This window comes from Dacryopinax primogenitus (genome assembly GCF_000292625.1).
Source record: "Dacryopinax primogenitus strain DJM-731 SS1 chromosome Unknown DACRYscaffold_13, whole genome shotgun sequence".
Taxonomy (NCBI): domain Eukaryota; kingdom Fungi; phylum Basidiomycota; class Dacrymycetes; order Dacrymycetales; family Dacrymycetaceae; genus Dacryopinax; species Dacryopinax primogenitus.
In genome coordinates, this window is record NW_024467210.1 from 854,968 (window position 1) to 866,328 (window position 11,361).

The 11,361-nt window shown below is 51.0% G+C and overlaps 4 protein-coding genes across 4 annotated transcripts; 2 read left to right on the plus strand and 2 right to left on the minus strand.

The window, feature by feature from the left end:
• Nucleotides 1-1,516: 1,516 nt before the first annotated feature.
• Nucleotides 1,517-3,188, minus strand: DACRYDRAFT_109139 (uncharacterized protein; the record flags this gene model as incomplete). Its single annotated transcript, XM_040768821.1, has 5 exons — nucleotides 1,517-1,650; nucleotides 1,707-1,830; nucleotides 2,336-2,539; nucleotides 2,587-2,676; nucleotides 2,787-3,188. The coding sequence occupies 5 exons, from the start codon at nucleotides 3,186-3,188 to the stop codon at nucleotides 1,517-1,519; spliced, it is 954 nt and encodes a 317-aa protein (XP_040627312.1).
• A 784-nt stretch (nucleotides 3,189-3,972) lies between these two features.
• On the plus strand, nucleotides 3,973-4,447 carry DACRYDRAFT_23300 (uncharacterized protein; the record flags this gene model as incomplete). Its single annotated transcript, XM_040773198.1, has 3 exons — nucleotides 3,973-4,053; nucleotides 4,105-4,118; nucleotides 4,173-4,447. Coding segments are annotated over exons 1-3 (344 nt in total), but the record flags the coding sequence as incomplete, so codon positions are not given.
• A 2,568-nt stretch (nucleotides 4,448-7,015) lies between these two features.
• DACRYDRAFT_16887 (uncharacterized protein) lies at nucleotides 7,016-9,043 on the plus strand (the record flags this gene model as incomplete). Its single annotated transcript, XM_040771239.1, has 9 exons — nucleotides 7,016-7,279; nucleotides 7,337-7,453; nucleotides 7,587-7,658; nucleotides 7,705-7,872; nucleotides 7,906-8,143; nucleotides 8,184-8,359; nucleotides 8,449-8,616; nucleotides 8,653-8,907; nucleotides 9,023-9,043. The coding sequence occupies 9 exons, from the start codon at nucleotides 7,016-7,018 to the stop codon at nucleotides 9,041-9,043; spliced, it is 1,479 nt and encodes a 492-aa protein (XP_040627314.1).
• A 487-nt stretch (nucleotides 9,044-9,530) lies between these two features.
• On the minus strand, nucleotides 9,531-10,909 carry DACRYDRAFT_16888 (uncharacterized protein; the record flags this gene model as incomplete). The annotated part of the gene is made up of 6 exons (XM_040771240.1): nucleotides 9,531-9,755; nucleotides 9,807-9,910; nucleotides 9,968-9,998; nucleotides 10,056-10,244; nucleotides 10,294-10,657; nucleotides 10,740-10,909. 6 exons carry the CDS (start codon nucleotides 10,907-10,909, stop codon nucleotides 9,531-9,533), a joined length of 1,083 nt encoding a protein of 360 aa, XP_040627315.1.
• Between the last annotated feature and the right edge of the window lie 452 nt (nucleotides 10,910-11,361).

The following is an 11,361-nucleotide window of genomic DNA, read 5'->3' on the forward strand; positions in this document are numbered from 1 at the left end:
CCTCCAGTACCTTATCAGTGGAAGGGGTATCCTCCCTCTGAGAACACTTGGGAGCCTTTAGGAAATCTAGGCAATGCTAAAAAGGCTATTGCAGATTTCCATAGGCTTTACCCCTCTGCTCCCAGAAGGATTTCAGCCATCACCTTTGATAGGCTTCACTTCCAACCACTCATTAACTATACTATACCACCTAAAAGGGTTCTCTTTGATTGGACATCTGGAAAGAAGAAGGGAAAAGCAGAAGAAGGAGTATCAACATGCTGGGACAGCATGTCTAGAAGGGGGGGTGATGTCAGGGCACCAGCTCATTGCTTGGTCAAGAGACATGACTAAGCCTTTATGACATGGAAGTAGCTGGTATACCTTGGCATGTGCTGGAACCTGCTGGAAGGATTGGATGGTCAGGTGACCTGCTGTGCATGGCTGTGCATGACCTCATATGACCTCATCCTTGATCATATGACCTGATCACCTGACTAGGCTGAGTAAGCAAGATGTTCTAGCAGGTTCCACCACAGAGGTATAAATATAAGGCCTACTCTGCCCGGGACTGTCTCTTCAGACTTGGTCTCTTAGGATCATCCACAGGTACCTATACTGTAGATAGGTCTTAGTCATCAGGTCTACTCCACTTCCTTGTTGCCTGCTTAGACTCTTGGCACTCTTAGGTGAGCAGACTTAGTCAGCCTGTGTTGCCCTAACACACACCCATCAATGCAGTCTCTCAACATGACAGCCTTCTGGACTTGCCCCTATCCATCTCCCTCACTCATCCATTAATGTTTCCTTGCCCTTTTTGGTACTTCCTTCCTGTTTACAATCAGTGCCACATCAACGGCAGATTCCATGAGCTGATGTCAAACACAGAGAATCGGACCACAATGCTCCTGATGAACAAATCAAGAGAACTGGCTATTAGTAATGCAAAAACAAATGAGGGAAGTGACTTCCAAGAACTTGGGGTGACAAAATGACTGGTTCAAGTTCTGTGTGAGAATCAAAAGTGATCCATTTATGGTATGTGGTGATGTGGCAAAGAAATTTGAAACATAATTGTCCCACCTATATATGTTGTAAATGTTGCACCCCTAGCCTTGGGCAAATCACCATGTTTCAGCCCTATCTTGCCTAGGCTAGGGTAGGCAGATGCAAGAGGCCTTGCCATACCTGGCCTGATCCCGGATCAAGGCTGTCTGTGCTGGGGGCTAGGTCAGGCCTTCTCAGGATACATATATTATCCTTCCCTGTCATAGGTTAGATTAGATTACATATGATCATGAGATCTATTCTTTCACTGTCTTACCCAGGCTGTGACTAGCTTGTCCATCTGTGTTTGCTAGGCTAGGTTTAACCAGCTCACCTCTCTGTGGCCAAATTGAGGTTGCACAACTCAACTGTCTCAGATCATAAGGCAGCTTGATATGTAGTTGTGCTGGTCATTGGAAGACCAGCACATAAATTTCCTGTGAAGTCAAGTCACATTAATTACAGGTGTCCAATTTACAGGCTTTATAGTCTACACTGGGCTCTGCCCAGCCCTGCTGTGCACCACCTCATCAGCCTCCTCAACTGTTTCCCCAGTGCCCTTGATCATCACAAGAAATTTCACCACCAAAGGCAGCTTGAGGATTTGGCAGAGTGCCCCTAGAACTATCACAATAGTTAGTATTTGTTAATATATTGTACAAGTAAGGAGGGTGGCTTACCCATCAGCACCACAGCCTTGAGAATCGAAGGTCCATACTCCACCACAAAGTCCTTGATTGCTGTCCATGCTGTACTGGTGGCCTCCAGAACCTTGGTCTTTGCCTGTGCTGAACAACCCCACCTCTGGTGGGGTGTGTCAGGCTGGTATTCCCATGGCTATTTTTGGGCCTTAGAGACTGTTGCACAGCACTACGGACCCTCACTACACAGACAACGCACCCCAGCAATGAGCCTTGACCCCCCACAGATATTTGGCATAGCGACTACTAGGATTCCCCAGGCAATGGGACCACCCAGATATTTGGCATGACAACTGCAGGTTTCCTCTGCAATGGGATTGACCCACCTGGATATTCGGCATGCCAATGTCTGCCTTAACTGGATGGACACTGAGCTCTGATTTACTGACCAATTTCTGATAGCTCAGCTACAGGCTGACTCCCACATTTCTACTGACTTTCCCCATCTCTCCCCTCTTTCCCTAGTGAGTTCTTGCACACCACCCATCAGACCAATACTTCGGACACCTCTTGGGTTGGATCAGCATGCAGTGGATGGCAAAGTGCCCCTTCCACCTCCTCATGCACTCCTTGAAGCCTGGCTTTGTGCGCCCCCTGACAGCATCAACCTGGCTGATGCGGGCCTGTATGGCCCATGCCTTGTTGAGCTTTGCTTGGTGAGCAAGTGCCAGCCCAGCCTTGACCTCAGTGTCTTCTTTGGCATACACCTCGACCTGCTTCTGGTAACCCCAGGTGTATCCCACTTCTCCTGTGTGCATGATCTTGGCCTGGAACAAGCTCTTGGTGGCTTCTGCTAGGTCACACTGGGCCATCTGCGAGCCCTCAAGCTCAGTGAGGGTGAAGGCCTTATCAGGAGGACAGATGTTGGTGTGTCAACAGCCTGCTCCCCCTCCTCCTCCTCCTCATCTTCCTCAGCTGCTTGGGCACATTTGGGCTCCATGTCATCATCCTGTGAGAGGTGTCAGTGAGACTGTATGCATGCTGGTCTTCCAACAACCAGCACAACTACATATCAGCAGCCTGAGGTAGCTGTATGTGTTTGCTGATGCTGGTACTTACCTCATCATTCCTCCCCAGACTCACAAGCTCCTGAACCTTCACTATACTCAGCATAGCCCCCTCCTTCCCTTTTGACTGCACCATTTCATATAGGGCCTTGAGGACCATGACCTCTTGGGTGGTCAGCACAATGCAGGTGTCATTCTTCTCACTGCTGCTTGCTCCAGTGACCTCAAGGACATTCTTCTGCTTGCCCTTTACCTTCTCACCTGCTGCAGGCATCTCAAGTGTTGACACAGAATTGTTTGCCTTCTTGCACACCTTGATGATTGAACACCATGGGTTGATTGCTTCCTTGAGGTTGCTGAGCAGCTCCTTCTCCTGTGTGAAGAAGGAGCTTGGCACCCTAGAAGCTGTTGAAGCAGGAGAGGCAGGAGCAGAGACAAAGTCAGCATCAGACATGGTGGTGAATGGAGTGAGAGATGAGAGAGACAGGGGTTAGTGCACTTGGGTGAGTTTGTGCAGCCTTGAGGAGCTCAGAAACTGATTCCATCCCCAATGGTGGTGAAATACTATTGGTTGCCCCTATACCAGCCTCAAGGCAACAATGCGACACAGAACAAAACCCAAGAGTGTCAATTGTAAGTTAATATCTCGCAGTATGCAGTAGACATTGCCTCACTTTGAAATGTAGTTGTGCTTGTTGTCCCCACAAGGCAGATGCAAGCACACAAGTGGAGGCAGCTTCCTTTGCCACAGTCCCATAGGTTGTTGAACCACTACATGTTAGGTTACCTAGCTGTCAGAGGTGGGATTATTGTGAAATACTAGAGATGAACATTTTCTGTGAAGCACTAGTGATAGATTGACAATGAGAACAAAGTGATATTGACATCAAACCTCTCATTGGGCCATCTCCTAATCATTGGTATTGCCAAATCCAGCCCTTACCCAAGGCATGGATCTTAAGTGTCCAACAGCTTTAGGAGCTTGGTCATTGCCTCAAGCCTCCTCCTTGCTGTCTGACACCAAACCACCATCTCCTTAGTGCTATACTCCACAATTCTTCACTCAAAGCTATCTCATCCCTACCTACTGTCAATCCATCCTCCTCCTCACTGTTCTACACCTAGCACCATAACCCTGGTGCTGTACTTGGTCATTGACTTCCAAACTAATCTCATCTCATAAGTACTAGTCTCTGACTCTATCTTACACCCCCCAAATTCTAACAGACAAGTGATTTGCTGGTGCAAACCCATTTGCACCAGTATGGGGGTGCATTTAGGGGACCATACAGGTTCTTTTGACAAGGATAGGGGCATTGGTGCATTTAGATAGACATTGTGAAATGTCCCCTGCCTGATCATGTCTACAGATCCAGGTGCTCCAGTCTCTTCCTCCATAAGATTATGCCCCAAGTGAGTGATTGACAGGGTTTCTCAGGGCTATTTGCCAAATGTCAAACCAGTTTCTGATGACCAGCACAACTACACTTCAAGCACTGAAGGCCTGTGTGACAGTGCAAACCCTGCCTGCCTGCAGGGCAGTGGAGCTGCTGACACTGTGGCATCCTTGCAGTATGCTGACCTAGCTTGCTGCAATGACCAGCACAACTACATATCAAGATTCTCACCCTCAATTCATCACACCCCTCCATGGACCCCCTCTTCTGACATCACCATCTTACTGGCAGAAGGAACTTCTGCCTCCCGCCTGGAGTCCACCAAAAGTCAAGAAGAAGCCAGCCCCAGCTTCCACCATTCTAGCAAGATTGTCTTCACCACCCTCCTCTATGCCACCCTTCCCAGCATCCTCCAAGTCCAGCCTATGCCACTCCTTGTGGTATCTGAACAAATTGGCCGTAGTTGCTGCCTGTCAGGCTGATGTGGAGAGGGAAGTTGCCAAGGCTCTGTGGCAGGAGAAGTTCAAGAGGCTGGGTCATGGCAGTTCAACCCAACTGATCCTCAGAGCCACATAGACTCTGAGCAGAACCCATTGCATCAACTCTTTTTCCTTGACCACCCTGTCCTTCTCATTCAACCAAACTATTCATCTATCCTGTGCCTGTGCTATCTTCACAAGGCAGCCCCAGCAGGATGCCTTGTGCCATTCCTGACACCCCACACTGAGTGTGTGCTTGCTTCAGAGCAGCCTACTTGCACTTTGTAGTAGTTCTACCTAACCCACATGTACCTTGCCCTTAGGGCTGTAAATGACCTACATTAATACACTCGTTAGGAAAAAAAGGCCCTTTACCATCTATGGTTACATAATCATAGGCTAGGCAAGGTGACATCCACAGTCAGGGTCTGGAAATTCCCTAAGGTTTCTTCTAGGCCTCTTCTTTGATACATATCTGTATCCTCAACCGTCTTATTCGCGCATATCACTTATATTACCTGCTCGACACTAGAGAGTTAGGTGGGAAGACGAGCAGAGTGGAACCAATGGCGAAGTGAGTCTGAACAGCGTGGCTCACTTTGGACTATGCTGACATGCATTGTTTAGTAATCGCAGTGCTGCAAAGAAGATCATGCCTATTTCGATGATCAGGGGGCAGGAGCAATGCATGTGCTGCTCTTGCAAGACTCCGGCGAGGCCTCAAGGCGTTCTGTGGCCACCCAGCAAGATGTGCTCGCACCAGCGAGCGATTGCTAGGTGCACAACTCATCCGGAGCTGTCACATCTGGATCAGTGACAGTGCATTGCCCGACTTCTCCGCCTCTTCCTCCTTTGCCGTCCATGCCTTGTCCAAGCTCAACATCCGAAACATCTATTTTGCTCACGGCGGATCCTGAAGTGGCGTATCCGCCGTCTCCTCCCTCTCCGCTGTCACCAATCCCAGTTCCGAATAACGAGCTCTCTCCGCACTGACCACCTCCAGCCTGTCAGACCCTGCTCCCTGGCGACACACCTTCAATTCCAGCTACAAACGCCCCTTCTCCTCCAGCTCAACCCCATTTCCCGACAGCAATGGAGATTGAGGACAAGGAAGAGCTCGAGTCGCCTTTCGACATCAACTCGCTCGAGCAGGACGAAGGCATGGCAATAGCAGATCTAGGCATACATAATCCGTTATGAGAACGCACCAGTGGTCCGCTGCGATCCTCAGAGGTTCCTCTGGAGAGCTACCTCCGAGTCCATGCCAATCCGGGCGTACGAGCACTCTGCCTGCTCGTTCTGCATCTCCACGCACGGTATCAGTTACCGCACCTTGCTTGTGCTTTTCTTGCTTCGATGGTCTATGCCATCTTCGAATTCTTTAGAGTCTTGAGTCCATCAACAGCGTTCACTCTAACAACTGCTCCTCCTCAATCTCTGAACACCATGTATCGGCGTTTGCGGCTCTGGGATAGATTCGAAGTCAAAACGATCTGTCCCAAATGTTGAGAATTCAAACGTTTCGACGAGGCGCAACCTGACCTCAATCTCCTCGAAGAGATGTGCCTTCCGGACGCGGCAGAGGCAACAAATCAGGCAGAAGAGTGGCAGCGATACTGCTTGCGCTGCCGCTCAGCTCTATATGAACCATCACCTCGGTTCGGTGCTCCTCGCACACTTCGACAAGCCCCGTACGATCTTTTGTCCTGGCAGCTTGCAGACTTCCTGGGTCAGCCAGGTTTTGAAGATGCCTGCGAATCAGATCTTGACACACCAAGTGTGCCTGGGGTCTACACCCGCCTACAGGATGGGAGTGTGTGGAAGGAATTGAAGGCTCCAGATGGCTCACCTTTCTTTCCTACCTCCCGGGAAGAGGCTCGACGTCAGGCAGAGCTGTGACTTGGTCTGCTGGTTGCTATGGACTGGTATGTGGTGCATGCTCTGGTATAACCCCCATCGGACTGGCTGCACTTAGGTTCAATCCAAACGATTCTGCTACATCCGAATCACACTCCACAGGCCTGTTGTCAGTCTGTATTGCCAATCTCCCGCCTGACCTAAGGTACGTGCTGCCCTGCAGTGAAAGCCCCTAGCTGACATCAGACAAGATTTCGAGTACACAACTTATGCTTGGTTGGAATACTTCCCGGGCCAAACGAACCGGACACGGAAGGAGTGCAGCGGTTCATTCGACCCATGGTGGATGACCTAGAGTTGCTGTATGAGGAGGGGATCAATGTGATCACACCCCAGCACCCAGATGGTGTGCCTCTAACAACCAGCACAACTACAATCAACCAACTGATCATGCCTGTTAGGGATACTAGTTCGAGTGGCAGTTGTGTGTATAGTATCAGACCATCCAGCCCATTGCAAGCTTTGTGGTACTGCTGATCACAGGCACAATGCTCGGCCCTGCACTCAGTGCGAAATCCCGCGATCCGACTTATTCAACGCCGGTTGGCAACCCCATGGGTTCCCTCTCAAAGATGGCTTACTCCACAAACGTCGTGCTGCGCGATGGTATTGGCTGCAGCAGAACGGGAAGTCTAAACTCGCCAGCAAGTATTTCACATGATACGGTGTACGATGGTCCGAGTTCTGCCGACTCAGATATTTCGACCCAATCAAGCAAGGGGCGCTGGATCCTATGCACCTCTTTCTACCAGGTATGCTCGGACTTACTCCTGCAATCCCCCTCTGATGCTCTGATAGGCATGATGAAGACTATGTGGTACAACAATTGGGTACTCGGGGGGAAGGAGAAGAATAAGGTTCTGAGGGGAGCAACGGAGGCCGGCACCCGACGAGAGCTGGATGAGATACATGATGTGTTGGCTACAGTAAGCTTATCCTTTGTGCAGGATTCAGAGGTTCTAACACTTCTTCCCTCCCCACCTCTGCCCCTGCGCGTCCACGTTCTGAACCCCCTCGAACCATGACAGTTTGAATTTCCCAGCTGGTATGCTCGTCTAGGTTATCCTGCTGGGGGGAAGTTTGACATCAGATGAATGGCGCGCTCTGGGAGTGCTATACGAACCGGCTGCAGTAAGCTGGATCACATCTGCACACTCATTGTTGCTAATGCTTGCAGATCCCACCTGTGCTGCTTAAGGCAGCTGACCCGGTCCACCCCGGTGCTGCTCGCAACTACCTGAAGCTCGCCACTGCCATCAAGATCTACCTACGCCGCGAGATCACAGAATCCGACCTGGTACGGGCAGCGGACGTGTACAGGGACTTCTTTGAAGAGTTTGTGCAGGTAAGTGACCAGCACAACTACATATCAAGCTAGGTCTCACATTCGGTTCAGATTTACGGCAAAGCCAACGTCACGCTAACCTTCCACTGGATCACTCACATGACGGAGCAGATCTGGCGTTTCGGACCTGTGCATGGCTTCTGGACGTTTTTGTTTGAGTGCCTGAATAAGGTGCTCAAAGGATACGAAACAAATGGACACAAGGGAGGAGAGGCCGAGTGGACATTTGCAAGAGAGTTCAAGCGTGAAACAGGCTTGTCTCGCTTGGTGGGTCTGTATATGTCAAATCGATCACGCTGACACCCTTTTAGAACACCATCCTCGCAGGTCAGAGTCAAGATCCGCTGGCCCGTCTTTTGCCGTTGAGCTGCAAAGGCGCTCGAGAGATATCGCACGTATCGGCACGCTGGCTGCTATGACTGCAGAAGCGCAGGATGAAGCTGCAGTCAGTCTAGGCCAGCGTCTCGAGGAAGCTGCATCTTATCAGGTACCGCACAACGTCGCCCACTTGATCAAGACCTTCAAGAGCAGCTCCTGAGTTGGTATCAACGCCATCACCCTTACCTCAGCGTTCAGCACCCCGGTGACCCCACTGCACCACGAGGCAGTGTCTTCCTCAACAGTCAAGGCGACTTCCATTCCGAGCTGTGGCTAGAAGGGAAACAGATTGTTCCCTGCATCGAGGAGAAGATCTCCAAGTCCGACTCACTTGTACTTTGTCAGTTTCGAGAGGGTGTGCAGTGGGTAGGTGAGCTACGAGGCCTGGTCAGTCACCTGCAGCCAGGTTTGGTTGACGTGCAAGAGTTCACCATTGTCGCCTGGCTGGTGCCCCTTCAAGATACTCCTCCCCATGCCAACCTGTACGTCGACTTCAAGGAGCTCGAAGTCGGCTTTTGGCAATACGCACAGTACCAGCAGCTGGCCGATGTGGGCCCGGACGCGATTATTCCAGCCTGCGACATATGTGGGACAGTAGCTCGGTATACGATGGAAGTAGGAGGATGCAAGATGTGGATTACTACGGGATTGAGCAAGGTACGTAAGTATAAAACATAAAGAGAGACAAGAACGGTAATCGCAGGCTAAGAATGGGAGATCACTCTGACTACGTTTTTTGTTTGTTTGTCGTTGTGTTGTGATGTTTGTGTAGCTGGTGTGGTTTGTATGGTAAGGACCTGTATGACAGTGAGTCGATGAACATCTGCGGGTTAGGGGTACTGACGGGAATTTGTTGCAGAACGAGGAATTGTGCTGGCGCCGTCGACCAGCACAACTACACATCATCATCTGCAGCAACCCCTAGGACATTGGAGGCCGGAGTAGTAAGCATCTTCTCCCAGACAGGGCCATTGATGTCGTCCGGATAGAAGGGCATGGGCTTCCAGTCTGCATACTTCGGGAGCTCTTGCTCCCTCCAGGTCGGATCAAGCATGAACTGGAAGGGGGCGCGGTTGGGAATCAAGGGGGACTCTCGGCCGAGATCCGCACGCTTGTACTCTTGGTGCGTATGCATCCTTCTCCCACCGGATGTCTGCCGGCGGCTTGCGCGATCAGCCAGGCGTTGATTGATCCAATCCTATATCTGCGATACGGTAAGCCTGTATGTCTATGTCCAGTTCTACTTCTTAACTCACTCCTGCATGCATCCAAATTGGCTTTCACTTCTCGAGGATCGCGACATCAGGATCGTCGCGCTCCGTCAGGGAGATTGTGCCTGCCTCGAAGAGCTTCTGCCTCCAGCTCTCGTTTCGCGTTCCATCCTCATCACAGGACCACTCCTCTCCAACCCATTCCTCATCGACCAGAGCATTATGCATCTCCTGATGGTCGAGATCATGCTCCTGGCAGAAGTCGACAATGGCGTCACAGAGTTGCTGGCCGCGCTGCGGATCCGTACGTGAATTCAGTTCCATGTGGAAAGGAGTCGCACTGACTGTCTTGCGCCTCTCGATTCTCCGAGCCTCTCGTTCCCTCCGCATTTTCTTCTCACCGCCGTCCAGCTCAGCAAGCCTCTGTTCAGTGTGCATCAACTTCATCGCTGGCCAGGAAGCACGTGCAAGATCAAGTAGGACGCCAGCTTGGAGCCATCACTCACGGCGGGTCTCGGGGACCGTCCCAGGGTGATCCTAGAAGGTACATGATGTGTAGTCGTGCTGGTCGTCGCGATATGCTGACAGACTCACACACTCGTAGGCAAGCACCATTTCGGCCGCACGCCCTTGGATAAGTCGATTTGGTGGGGCATTTATGCCAGCCTTGAAATCCGGCACAAGGAACTGACCAGAGCGTGCAACAAGAGGACCGCTGATGTCAGGCATAAGCGCGCCCCTCTGGTATCCGATCAGGTTGTACATTGTCTTGCGGACTTCCTTCTATGTATGGGTAAACTGACTGCAACCAGTACGACGATGTGAAGCTCACCTGCAGGTACGCGTGGACTGGGAGGTCCATTTCGTCCAACTGATCTCTCTGTAGGCGACTCACGAGGTGCGTACCGCACTGACGCTTGGAATACGGTTCCTCATCGTCATCAGTGAGTTGAGTGGGTCTGCGACGTCTCCTCGTACAAATGCTGGCATCCCTATGAGCTTGTTCCAGGTCGGTCAATCGGCGACGGAGCTCTTCGACTGCGGACTCAGCATGCAATGCAATGTGAGGATCATCAGGAGATGGTATGGAGGGTGATAGAGGGAGAATGGAAGGAGCACTAGTGGGCACAAATGATTGGGACGTGAAGGAGGAATCTGAGTCGTTGAGGGAGAAGAGGACAAGTGGTGCTGGGAGGCTGCGGAGGGCAGAGACGACGAAGGGCTGGGACGCGGTGAGTTGATATGTAGTTGTGCTGGTCGTCGAGAAGCGAGACTTACCCAGCTCCAGGAGCCTTCCTCGTGACCTGAGCGATGACTTGGGACGAGGTGGTCTCGCTGCCCACTTGATTCGACTGCAGCATGGCGATCAGGTTGGCCGCCAGCCTCTCCGTATCATGTGCGCCTTCGGTTGCGGAGATCGACTGGCTCGGGCTTCCAGAGGTGGACATGGCGAACGTGAGCAAGTGAGGCAGGCAGGAGAGAAAAGATGTCGGTGGTTTGGGACTGTCAAATTTGAATCTATATGGTTTGTGTATATGGCAACGTTCAAACTGAGCCAATTTTTTAGGATATTTTCCAAAGTATTAATATTTACTAGTATTCATGACAACCCGTTTAAGGAAAGATGGTTGGGGCAAATGAAATGTAAGATCTCACGGGCCGAGAGCAACCCGTTTAAATCTGAGCTTCCTCGAAGATTTCTTGATGCACGGCAAGGTCGGACTTTTCTGTTTATCACATATGAGATTTCCTAGGGCTAATCGAGGCTGATTAAATGGTCTTCGAAAGCTATTCTACGAACAAGTGTAGTTAAGATCCCCTACCTGGAAATAGCCTCGATGAGGTGAGCTTGATGACCTCATCTAGCCATCAGCAAGCAGGCCCTGAAATGCGGTGAATG